This window comes from Bufo gargarizans, chromosome 11, assembly GCF_014858855.1.
Source record: "Bufo gargarizans isolate SCDJY-AF-19 chromosome 11, ASM1485885v1, whole genome shotgun sequence".
NCBI lineage: Eukaryota > Metazoa > Chordata > Amphibia > Anura > Bufonidae > Bufo > Bufo gargarizans.
The window spans coordinates 86,189,826-86,203,866 of NC_058090.1; the positions used below are offsets into that span (position 1 = coordinate 86,189,826).

General features: G+C 42.9%; 1 protein-coding gene across 1 annotated transcript in view; it reads left to right on the plus strand.

Moving 5' to 3' along the window:
- The window catches only part of PLCB2 (phospholipase C beta 2), a 106,023-nt gene that overhangs the window by 24,402 nt on the left and 67,580 nt on the right, over positions 1-14,041 (plus strand). Inside the window, exons 2-3 of the mRNA XM_044271738.1 lie at positions 296-373; positions 2,875-2,943. Of these exons, the coding sequence (XP_044127673.1) occupies positions 296-373; positions 2,875-2,943 (147 nt within the window). The remainder of the gene's footprint in view (positions 1-295; positions 374-2,874; positions 2,944-14,041) is intronic.

Sequence of the window (14,041 nt, forward strand, 5' to 3'; positions counted from 1 at the left end):
CAGTTGCAAAGCATTGCTCCATTGATTCAGCCCCGCTCCTTGGTGCTCTAATGTGCTCATTTGCATATGAATAAAAACGCTGATATCTCTGCAGCTAAAAAGGACGGTATTGTTTTAATCAGCATAATGAGTCCTAACGGGCAATAGGGTTGATCCTGGTGACAGAGCCTCTTTAAAAGAGTTACTATCTTCCCTGCAAACCATAGACCAAAGAAAATTGCAATTGTATTTATATCTAAGATTTTTCTTAAAATTTCTGAGATTTGTTCATAAACTCTCCATTAATTTCCTGTAGGAATCATCTACAGCATCTCCAGTCATTCTACGTGTTGACCCAAAAGGTTATTATGTGTACTGGACTTTCCAGAGCAAGGTGAGAATATTCCTATTTACCTTTCTTCTTGGATGTGTGGAGTGAGATAACCAGGTTTAGGAAAAGAAAACGTGATTTAGCGATATTGTGTCAAGAGATGTGCACCCCATATGTGTCAATGTGCTTCTGTATTCAGAAGTGCAGTCTGGCAAGGGTTGTGCTAGCATTTTGCAATATTGTGTTCAATTTGTTTCATGAGAAATTGGAGTCCTTCACCAAATTGGAGCTAAAATACAGGTGGAGAGGTCTACAATATACCACATTTTGTATGTTTCACTGGGTTCACTAATATCTGAGCTGTTGATCTCCAAAGTAGGGGTCCACTCTCTGAACAAATCTATGTCCCCGATTAACATAGTATTTTAATATTCTACTGCACCTAACAACTGATACTGGTGTATTTTCAGCATGGTAACCCTTCTTCCCCTAGTTTCCAGGATTTTACTGGGCACAAGAACATCCCTTACCTGGCACAAGATCATTTGGTCAGACATTTATGTGATCTGATATTCAATCTTCTACCCTAAATGGCCTTTGAAACGGCCAAAAATAGTACATGTCCTATTTTTGGATGGACGCTATTCACTGAACGGCCATGTGAATAGCCCCATAGACTGTCATCCGTGCTAAAAATGGCCGTGAGGCCTTATTCACACATCAGTGTTCGGTCAGTGATTTCCATGAGTGACTGTGAGCCAAAACCAGGTGCGGCTCTAAACACAGAACAGGTGCAGATCTTTCCCTTATACCTTATGTCTGTGGAGGCTCCAATCCAGTTTTTTTGACTCACAATCACTGATGGAAATTACTGACCAAAACACTGATGTGTGAAGAAGGCCTTAGGCCTCCTGCACACGAACGTATGCGCTCCGTGGCCGTATTGTGGATCCGCAATACACGGGCACCGTGTTGTGTGTATTCACTTCAATGGGTCCGCAAATCCGGAGATGTGGAATGGTGCGGAATGGAAGCACGGAACGAAACCCTATGGAAGCACTATGGGGTGCTTCTGTGGGGTTTCGTTCCACAAAAAGATAGAACATGTCCTATCTTTTTGCGGAACGGCCGGATCGTGGACCCATTAAAGTGAGTAGGTCCGCAATCCGCTGCGGCTGCCCCACGGACAATGTTCTCCAAGGAAGAATAAGCTCGACAATCACACAGTTGTTTGATTTTACATTCTGCAAATTGAAATACTTAAAGGGTACCTAAACCTTTGCTCAAAGCAGAGGCGCTTTTCAGAGTTATCTGCACCTTCTGCTTGCATCTGCTTTGCTCTCCTTTTGCGGCTGTCATGCGGACGTGCACTCAGTATAACAGATAACGCACCAACCAGGCTCTGAACAAGAGACAGGGGAAGGGTCACCTCTTAGCTTATCCCTGACCTCTTTTCCTGCACTGCTCAGCCCACATGCAGACCTTGAAGGTAGGTGTGATGTGTCCTCCAGCCTGGGCTGACAAAACCCTGAATTCCCTGAGATGGTGAAGTGGGGAAATAGGAGCAGCCTGCTCGCACAGAACCTGGATGGGATAGATGACACAAACAACCAAACTAGAAATGCCACTTATCTTCCAGAGCAGGAACAGACAGCCAACCTTCCCTCCAAGCTTCCCAGACCACAATGATTAGTATAATCCGCTCAGAGCACTTAGCTGGAGGCCATTTAAACTAATGACTCCACCCAGTGCACCTGATGAGAGGCGGTTCCAGCACGGCACCAAAACAAACACTAAACTCGTGCTGCTATCCTGGCCGACCTCCGCACATCGTTAGAGTGGGGCATGACAGCGGCATGCGGAGCACAGATCCTATGGGGAGCGGAACTACCTCTGTTGCAGTCGTAACTGCTGCTATGAGGCCTGTCAGTACACCCAGTAATAACAAGGCCCAGGCTGTAATGGATGTCTGTCATTCATTATGGCCTGGGCATCATTCCCTAACCGTGCTCTCTCCAGCAGGTGCTGGGGCAGTATGTTCTACGTTTATCGGGGGAATAGGGCTAGAGGAGTATTATCAGCATTATTTTTTAATCTTATTTATACCACATGGGCTTCACTAATATAAAGGAGGTATTAAGAGGGAGCACTATAGTGTAGGGGCTCTAAGGGGGAGCACTACTGTAAGGGCGGACTAAGGGGTCATTAGTACCAAATGGGGGCACTAAGGGGTAAAACTACCAAGTGGGAGGACTAAAGGGGCATAACTACTATGTAGGAGGACTAACATGGCATTATGCTGTGTAGGGACACTAAAGGGAGCGCTACTGTGAGAGGAAACTAAGGATACATACCTACTGTGTGGAGGCACTACAGGGGCGTTCTACTGTCTCAGTTGGTGGGGGTTCTATGGCAAATTTGGGCGGTTATGATTAGTCATGGGAGAAGCACTGCTGCACCTTCCGTGTTTGAAGTAAAGGTTTAAGTACTGTACTCTTTAATGCGTTCTTCAGAATTTCTATTCAGCACTGATTAATTTTTTATTTTTTTAATCACTTTTACAGGAAATTGAATTTATCGAACTGACCAGTATCCGAGACACGCGATTTGGAAAATATGCCAAAATCCCAAAGGTATTTCGTTCATTTTGGTGGAAATGAAAAACAGATGTATTGAACATGCTTTTTCAGTCGTTATATTTGCCCTTTTTAATGCCTTCCGGCTCGGCATAATACTTTTAGACATAAAGGACGTGAGATTTCTAGTTCTGCTTCAACAGTCACGTGAAATATAATGAATTTCAGATTTCCCATAGGCAGCTATCTATTCAGTCGGATTTTATTACGGAATCTTTATCTGACTAGTCCTCCTTGTAGGAAATCCCCCCCCCCCAAAAAAAACAAAATACACTGTGTTATCCATGATGCAGAATCTGAGGGGTTGTGCATGACTTAGATGTTGTCATAAACATAAGATCTATTAAAAATGGTCACGTGTTTGGCCCATGTGTCCGTTTATGTCCTCCATGTGTCATCTGTTTTCCGTGTGCTGTAGGCTGTAAATTGGATTTCCCAAGCATCTCCTTGCAATGGTCCACGAAATGTGGACCAACCGTAGATGGCATTCGCATTTTGTCTGTGGTTTTAACAGACCCATAGACTTGTCTCCATGGATGTCAATGGAAAGAAGGCTCCGATGTGTTAAATTTTAGTGGAACCTCACAGCGGTTTACTTCTGTCTACCCATTAGAACCACATGCCAAGCTGAGTGTGTATGTGTATGGGAAAGCTGGGAGGAAAAGCTGTTGGACAAGCAAACATTGGATCTACAGGTGTACAGGCTTCTTAAGAGATTCCAAGACAGGGGTGGATTAAGTGAATCATAGGACTGGGACTGTTTACCCATCTTGGGCCCATTTCCTTCTTTTGCCTGGACCTTCTCCCCTTTGCGTTCTACCTCACACTTATTTTTTTCTGGTAAATATTAAAGAAAACTATACTACATATATAGTATAACACCCCCAGCCCAACACAGTATATAGTATAACACCCCCAGCCCAACACAGTATATAGTATAACACCCCCAGCCCAACACAGTATATAGTATAACACCCACAGCCCAACACAGTATATAGTATAACACCCCCAGCCCAACACAGTATATAGTATAACACCCCCAGCCCAACACAGTATACAGTATAACACCCCAAGCCCAACACAGTATATAGTATAACACCCCCAGCCCAACACAGTATATAGTATAACACCCCAAGCCCAACACAGTCTATAGTATAACATCCCCAGCCCAACACAGTATATAGTATAACACCCCCAGCCCAACACAGTATATAGTATAACACCCCAAGCTGAACACAGTATATAGTATAACACCCCAAGCCCAACACAGTATATAGTATAACACCCCCAGCTCCACACAGTATATAGTATAACACCCCCAGCCCAACACAGTATATAGTATAACACCCCCAGCCCAACACAGTATATAGTATAACACCCCGAGCCCAACACAGTATATATTATAACACCCCCAGCCCAACACAGTATATAGTATAACACCCCAAGCCCAACACAGTATATAGTATAACACCCCCAGCCCAACACAGTATATAGTATAACACCCCCAGCCCAACACAGTATATAGTATAACACCCCCAGCCCAACACAGTATATATTATAACACCCCAAGCCCAACACAGTATATAGTATAACACCCCCAGCCCAACACAGTATATAGTATAACACCCCAAGCCCAACACAGTATATAGTATAACACCCCCAGCCCAACACAGTATATAGTATAACACCCCAAGCCCAACACAGTATACAGGGAGTGCAGAATTATTAGGCAAGTTGTATTTTTGAGGATTAATTTTATTATTGAACAACAACCATGTTCTCAATGAACCCAAAAAACTCATTAATATCAAAGCTGAATATTTTTGGAAGTAGTTTTTAGTTTGTTTTTAGTTTTAGCTATTTTAGGGGGATATGCAGGTGACTATTACTGTACATAATTATTAGGCAACTTAACAAAAAACAAATATATACCCATTTCAATTATTTATTTTTACCAGTGAAACCAATATAACATCTCAACATTCACAAATATACATTTCTGACATTCAAAAACAAAACAAAAACAAATCAGTGACCAATATAGCCACCTTTCTTTGCAAGGACACTCAAAAGCCTGCCATCCATGGATTCTGTCAGTGTTTTGATCTGTTCACCATCAACATTGCGTACAGCAGCAACCACAGCCTCCCAGACACTGTTCAGAGAGGTGTACTGTTTTCCCTCCTTGTAAATCTCACATTTGATGATGGACCACAAGTTCTCAATGGGGTTCAGATCAGGTGAACAAGGAGGCCATGTCATTAGATTTTCTTCTTTTATACCCTTTCTTGCCAGCCACGTTGTGGAGTACTTGGACGCGTGTGATGGAGCATTGTCCTGCATGAAAATCATGTTTTTCTTACCTTGCAGACTTCTTCCTGTACCACTGCTTGAAGAAGGTGTCTTCCAGAAACTGGCAGTAGGACTGGGAGTTGAGCTTGACTCCATCCTCAACCCAAAAAGGCCCCACAAGCTCATCTTTGATGATACCAGCCCAAACCAGTACTCCACCTCCACCTTGCTGGCGTCTGAGTCGGGCTGGAGCTCTCTGCCCTTTACCAATCCAGCCATCTGGCCCATCAAGACTCACTCTCATTTCATCAGTCCATAAAACCTTAGAAAAATCAGTCTTGAGATATTTCTTGGCCCAGTCTTGACGTTTCAGCTTGTGTGTCTTGTTCAGTGGTGGTCGTCTTTCAGCCTTTCTTACCTTGGCCATGTCTCTGAGTATTGCACACCTTGTGCTTTTGGGCACTCCAGTGATGTTGCAGCTCTGAAATATGGCCAAACTGGTGGCAAGTGGCATCTTGGCAGCTGCACGCTTGACTTTTCTCAGTTCATGGGCAGTTATTTTGCGCCTTGGTTTTTCCACACGCTTCTTGCGACCCTGTTGACTATTTTGAATGAAACGCTTGATTGTTCGATGATCACGCTTCAGAAGCTTTGCAATTTTAAGAGTGCTGCATCCCTCTGCAAGATATCTCACTATTTTTGACTTTTCTGAGCCTGTCAAGTCCTTCTTTTGACCCATTTTGCCAAAGGAAAGGAAGTTGCCTAATAATTATGCACACCTGATATAGGGTGTTGATGTCATTAGACCACACCCCTTCTCATTACAGAGATGCACATCACCTAATATGCTTAATTGGTAGTAGGCTTTCGAGCCTATACAGCTTGGAGTAAGACAACATGCATAAAGAGGATGATGTGGTCAAAATACTCATTTGCCTAATAATTCTGCACGTAGTGTATAGTATAACACCCCAAGCCCAACACAGTATATAGTATAACACCCCAAGCCCAACACAGTATATAGTATAACACCCCAAGCCCAACACAGTATATAGTATAACACCCCCAGCCCAACACAGTATATAGTATAACACCCCCAGCCCAACACAGTATATAGTATAACACCCCCAGCCCAACACAGTATATAGTATAACACCCCAAGCCCAACACAGTATATAGTATAACACCCCCAGCCCAACACAGTATATAGTATAACACCCCCAGCCCAACACAGTATATAGTATAACACCCCCAGCCCAACACAGTATATAGTATAACACCCCCAGCCCAACACAGTATATAGTATAACACCCCCAGCCCAACACAGTATATAGTATAACACCCCCAGCCCAACACAGTATATAGTATAACACCCCCAGCCCAACACAGTATATAGTATAACACCCCCAGCCCAACACAGTATATAGTATAACACCCACAGCCCAACACAGTATATAGTATAACACCCACAGCCCAATACAGTCTATAGCAGTGATGGCGAAACTATGGCACGGTTGCCAGAGGCGGCACTCAGAGCCCTATCTGGGGGCACCCGCACCCTGGAAAAAGTCTATGGTGTACAAATATGCCTTCGATTTTTCCTGCCATTCATCAGCGCAGGCGCACTTTGAACAGCACAGGCAGCGCACTGAATGTAGGCAGGCTATTATAGCTAAATGATAAAGTACATGGAAGATATACAATATTGTATTCAGGGTAAATTGTCGTGTTGGCACTTTGCGATAAATAAGTGGGTTTTGGGTTGAAGTTTGGGCACTCAGTTTCTAAAAGGTTCACCATCACTGGTCTATAGTATAACACCCGAGCCCCTGATAGTATATAGTATACAACACCCCACATATATATAGAATAGTATAACACCTGACAGTGTACAGTATAACTCCCCTGTAGTATACAGAATATAGTAAAACACACCACAGTATACAGTATAATACCCCCACTATATAAAATATATAGTATAACACCTCGTACAGTTTATACACCCATGGTATATAGTATAACACCCCCACCATACAAAGTATATAGTATTACACCCTGTACAGTTTATACACCCATGGTATATAGTATAACACCCCAACAGTATGTAGTATATAGCATAACACACCACAGTATGCAGTATATAGTATAACACCCCAACTACTGTATATATATATATAATGTTCCTTTAAAAGAAGCTTCCACATCAGTCTGAGATCTCAGCTCCTACCATTTCTCTAATGTTTCACTCTTCATGGCTATTACTGTATCTTATGTACTAATGCTTTTTACCAGACTTTTTACAATTATGCACAGGAATGGAAAGCTGTGGTTAATCTTGAGCAATTACCAGGTACAATGTGTTCCTTCAGATACAACATGTATAAAGGCGCCTTACACAAAAAAATTCTGCACCTAAAAATCATCTGAATTAGGCTGGCGGGATGATTCAGATGAATGGAACTGATTGCCAGTGGCAGGAAGCCACAAATGCATGATGTGAGCCTTACCTATTAGGAGAATCCAATGCAAACTGGCTGCCGGTGCCCATATTCCTACTGAAATTAATTGGTGCCTTCACACGTGGCAGATTTTGTGGCAGAAATTCTGCAAATTAAAATCAGTTCCATTCATTTGAAAGGGGCAGCAAACACATGGATTTCTGCAAGCCACAAAATCTGCCACGTGTGAAGCCACCCATAAAGAGGTGCAGGTGCTTGTGGGTGGGAGTGGCCCTACCTATTGAAAATTATGGAGGTAATGGAGAAAGCCACGAAAGTAGCCTAGCTGATCTGGTCTTTGCATGTTGCATGCTACAGATTATGATGTTTATTCATTTATGAACTGTAGCTATTTACTTAGTTATTAATTATACTGAATGCATACCCCTATGAGCCTACAGGGACTTCAGTATGCTATACGTGTTTTTTACTGATGTGTCCTTCTTTGCCTCTCCTTAGTTCAATATTTCTCGAGATATGTGGTGAGAGATGACCATCCTATAAAAATACTATGATTTTGTGATAATGTGTCAGGAGATGTCTATCCCATTCAATGGGTGGCCATCCAGTGGTTGTGATTTGAACTGCAGCCTGTCAAAGGTTTTGCTAGCATGTTAGGATGTTTGCAAATGAGAAATCTGAGTCCTTAACCAAAACTGCAACATTATATATTCACTGACCAGTACTTTGTATATTGTACATGGTGTGTAGTCGAGACACATGAACACACTAAATTTACATGTATAGTAAAATAACAACATAGTAACATAGTTTATAATGTCGAAAAAAGACACCTGTCCATCCAGTTCGGCCTGTTATCCTGCAAGTTGATCCAGAGGAAGGCAAAAACAAACTGGGAGGTAGAAGCCAATTTTCCTTACTTAAGGGGAAAAAATTCCTTCCCGACTCCAATCAGGCAATCAGAATAACTCCCTGGATCAACTAGTAGCTATATTCTGTAATATTATTACACTCCAGAAACACATCCAGGCCCCTCTTGAATTCCTTTATTGTACTCACCATCACCACCTCCTCAGGCAGAGAGTTCCATAGTCTCACTGCTCTTACCGTAAAGAATCCTCTTCTATGTTTGTGTACAAACCTTCTTTCCTCCAGACGCAGAGGATGTCCCCTCGTCACAGTCACCGTCCTGGGGATAAATAGCTGATGGGATAGATCTCTGTACTGACCCCTGATATATTTATACATGGTAATCTTTTTTCTAAAGTGAATAACACTAATTTTGGTAATCTTTCAGGGTACTGTAGTTGCCCCATTCCAGTTATTACTTTAGTTGCCCTCCTCTGGACCCTCTCCAGCTCTGCTATGTCTGCCTTGTTCACAGGAGCCCAGAACTGTACACAGTCCTCCATGTGTGGTCTGACTAGGTATTTGTAAAGTGGTAGGACTATGTTCTCATCACGGGCATCTATGCCCCTTTTGATGCAACCCATTATCTTATTGGCCTTGGCAGCAGCTGCCTGACACTATTTTCTACAGCTTAGTTTGCTGTTCACTAAAATTCCTAGGTCCTTTTCCGTGTCAGTGTTACCGAGTGTTTTACCATTTAGTATGTACGGGTGACTTGCATTATTCCTTCCCATGTGCATAACCTTACATTAGTCAGTGTTAAATCCTCATCTGCCACTTATCTGCCCAAGCCTCCAATCTATTCAGATCGCTCTGTAGTAGTATATTGTCCTCTTCCATGTCAATTACACAGTTTAGTGTCATCTGCAAAAATGTATATTTTACTATGCAAGCCTTCTACAAGATCATTAATAAATATACTGAAGAGAATAGGGCCCAATACTGACCCCTGAGGTACCCCACTAGTGACAGTGACCCAATCTGAGTGTGTACCGTTAATAACCACCCTCTTTTTTCTATCACTGAGCCAGTTACTTACCCAGATACAGATGTTTTCTCCCAGTCCGAGCATTCTCATTTTATATACTAACCTTTTATGTGGTACAGTGTCAAATGCTTTGGAGAAGTCCAGATACACGACATCCATTGATTCGCCGCTGTCAAGTCTAGAACTTACCTCCTCATAGAAACTGATTAAATGAGTTTGACATGACCGATCCCTCATGAAGCCATGCTGATTATTTGCATTATTTGCTTATTTTCATTGAGGTACTCCAAAATAGCATCTCTTAGAAAACCTTCAAACAGTTTACCCACGACAGATGTTACACTTACCGGCCTATAGTTTCCAGGCTCTGTTTTTGGACCCTTTTTTGAATATTGGCACCACATTTGCCATGCGCCAATCCTGTGGGACATTCCCTGTCAGTATAGAGTCCACAAATATCAGAAATAAGGGTCTGGCTATGACATTACTTAATTCTCTTAGGATTTGTCTATTTTAATCTTTTTAAGACGCCGCTGTACTTCCTCCTGGGTCAGACAGGGCACTTCTAATGGGGAATTTACTTTTACATTCTGCATTTCATCTGACTGTTTATTTTTCTCAGTGAATACAGTGGAGAAAAAAATATTTAATAGCTTTCCTTTCTCCTCGTCGCTCTCTGCGACTCCCCCCTTATTACCTCTCTAGATGGAAGACACCTTCAGAGTTATACTTTTTACCATTTATATAATTGAAGAACATTTTAGGGTTAGTTTTGCTAATCTCTTAGTCTCTAGTTTGGCTGCTTTTATTTGTTTTTTACATATTCTATTCTATCATACTTTTTCAGTGCTTCCTCGCTACCCTTCTGTTTTAGTGATTTAAAGAGGACCTTTCACTTGGAAAAACATTGTGAACTAAGTATCCTGACATATACAGCGGCGCCCAGGGATCTCCCTGCACTTACTATTATCCCCGGGCGCCGCTCCGTTCTCCCGTTATGTCCTCCGGTATCTTCGCTCACTTGGTTATAGTAGGCGGAGACTTAGGACTCTTGGTTATAGTAGGCGGAGTCTGCCCTTGTTCTGCTGGGCGTCTCCTCCTCCTAGGCTGTAGCGCTGGCCAATTGCAGCGCAGAGCTCACAGCCTGGGTGTTTTTTTTCTCCAGGGCTGTGAGCTCTGCGCTGCGATTGGCCAGCGCTACAGCCTAGGAGAAGGAGACGCCCAGCAGAACAAGTGCAGACTCCGCCTACTATAACCAAGAAGATTAGGATTGGTCACTATTTCCCAGGTGTCCCCCAACCTGCACATCTGTTGTTCTGTCAGGTCTATTGGTTAATACTAAGTCCAGTATGGCCGTCCCTCTAGTCGGGTCCTGAACCAGTTGGGAAATGTAATTGTCTTTAGTTTTTGCCAAGAACCTGTTTCCTTTTATGAGATGTACAGCTTTCAGTTTCCCAGTCTATATCTGGGTAGTTGAAGTCCCCCATAATAATGACCTCGTAATATATATTTTTAATATATTTTAAATTTTATGTTTTAATTTTTTCTGCGATGTGTCCCAGTTGCTGTACCTCATTTTTCTGTCTAACATGTTTGGGCTATTACTTACCCCTTACTTGGCCTCCAGCAGGAAGTACATTGGGGATCTTCCAGCTCATCTTGAGTTCATATTCTAGATACCGCTGGCCTTCTCAGGACAACCTCAATTGTTCTGTGGACTCATGCAAGTTACTCCTCAGTCTTCTCCCTGAATTTCTGCTAGTGTCATCAAGTTATTCAGTCATGGTATGGGGGAATTATTTAATCTCCATATGGTGGCAATAACCAGTCACTTTACCCAGTCGTGATATTTAGTCAAAGTATTAAGGTGATTATCCAGTCACAGTATGACACTATTATGCAGTCAATGTCTGGTGGTGTTATCCAGTCACGGTATGGTGGTGTCATGGTTATCCACTTACTATATGGTCGTGTTATGCATTCATGGTATGGTGGTGTTATCCAGTTATTGCATGGTGGTTTTACACAGTCACACTACGGTGGTCTTATCCACTTACTATATGGTGGTGTTATGCATTTACGGTATGGTGGTGTTATCCAGTAATTGTATGGTAGTGTTATCCAGTTATGGTGTTATCCAGTCACAGTACCGTGGTTTTATCAAGTTACTGTATGGTGGCGTTTTCCAGTTACAGAATGATGTTTTTTTTTTACAATTACTGTATGTTGGTGTTATTCAGTTATTGTATGGCGTTGTTCTCCAGACATTGTATAGTGGTGTTATCCAGTTATTGTATGGTGGTATTATCCAGTCAAGATATGATGGTTTTATACAGTGACTAAATGTTGGTGTTATTCAGTCACGGTATGAGGAATTAAAAAGCAAAACCTAGGTCGGGGCTGCTGGGACATCTGGCTTATCAATGATATGCGTTATTTTATTCTATGTTTGTGAGTATAATAAAGCACTTTAACTTTTTCCACTTCGTTGTAATACTTAATGATTGGATTCCCTTGTTTGACTTTCTGGGGAGGAACATAGGAGAAGATCGGAGGTGTGTGGAGCACCAGCGGTTTTGGTCACAGTGATCATCTGTGGGAGTGCATGTGAAGCCACTAAGGAATAACCGAAATGGCACTCTTCCTTTGGATTTCTCTGTATGAATTGGAGGTAGCATGCATCAAATCTGTCTGAACCCGGTATGGTGGCGTTCCCCAGTCATGGTATGAAAGTTTTATACAGTGACTGTATGTTTGTGTAATCCAGTCACAGTATGGTGGTGTTATCCAGTCACAGTGTGGTGGTGTTATCCGGTCACAGTATGGTGGCGTTATCCAGTCACAGTATGGTGGCGTTATCTAGTCACAGTATGGTGGCGTTATCCAGTCACAGTGTGGTGGCGTTATCCAGTCACAGTGTGGTGGTGTTATCCAGTCACAGTGTGGTGGTGTTATCCAGTCACAGTGTGGTGGTGTTATCCAGTCACAGTGTGGTGGTGTTATCCAGTCACAGTGTGGTGGTGTTATCCAGTCACAGTATGGTGGTGTTATCCAGTCACAGTATGGTGGTGTTGTCCAGTCACAGTATGGTGGTGTTGTCCAGTCACAGTGTGGTGGTGTTGTCCAGTCACAGTGTGGTGGTGTTATCCAGTCACAGTGTGGTGGTGTTATCCAGTCACAGTGTGGTGGTGTTATCCAGTCACAGTATGGTGGTGTTATCCAGTCACAGTATGGTGGTGTTATCCAGTCACAGTATGGTGGTGTTATCCAGTCACAGTATGGTGGTGTTGTCCAGTCACAGTGTGGTGGTGTTGTCCAGTCACAGTGTGGTGGTGTTATCCAGTCACAGTGTGGTGGTGTTATCCAGTCACAGTGTGGTGGTGTTATCCAGTCACAGTATGGTGGTGTTATCCAGTCACAGTATGGTGGTGTTATCCAGTCACAGTATGGTGGTGTTATCCAGTCACAGTATGGTGGTGTTATCCAGTCACAGTGTGGTGGTGTTATCCAGTCACAGTGTGGTGGTGTTGTCCAGTCACAGTGTGGTGGTGTTGTCCAGTCACAGTGTGGTGGTGTTATCCAGTCACAGTGTGGTGGTGTTATCCAGTCACAGTGTGGTGGTGTTATCCAGTCACAGTGTGGTGGTGTTATCCAGTCACAGTGTGGTGGTGTTATCCAGTCACAGTGTGGTGGTGTTATCCAGTCACAGTGTGGTGGTGTTATCCAGTCACAGTGTGGTGGTGTTATCCAGTCACAGTATGGTGGTGTTATCCAGTCACAGTATGGTGGTGTTATCCAGTCACAGTGTGGTGGTGTTATCCAGTCACAGTGTGGTGGTGTTATCCAGTCACAGTGTGGTGGTGTTATCCAGTCACAGTGTGGTGGTGTTATCCAGTCACAGTGTGGTGGTGTTATCCAGTCACAGTGTGGTGGTGTTATCCAGTCACAGTATGGTGGTGTTATCCAGTCACAGTATGGTGGTGTTATCCAGTCACAGTATGGTGGTGTTATCCAGTCACAGTATGGTGGTGTTATCCAGTCACAGTATGGTGGTGTTATCCAGTCACAGTATGGTGGTGTTATCTAGTCACAGTATGGTGGTGTTATCCAGTTACGGTATGATGGTTTTATACAGTTACTGCATGTTGGTGCTATCCAGTCACAGTATGACACAATTTTTCAGTCAATGTCTAGTGGTCTTATTCAGTCACAGTATAGTGTTATTTTTTATTCACTATTTGGCATTATTAGACAGTCACAGTATGGTGGTGTTATCCAGTCACAGTATGGTGGTGTTATCCAGTCACAGTATGGTGGTGTTATCCAGTCACAGTATGGTGGTGTTATCCAGTCACAGTATAGTGGTGTTATCCAGTCATAATCACAAGGACCTGGCTGCGAGATATGTACCAATGCCTTGGATCAATATCACTGAGCGACATTTACA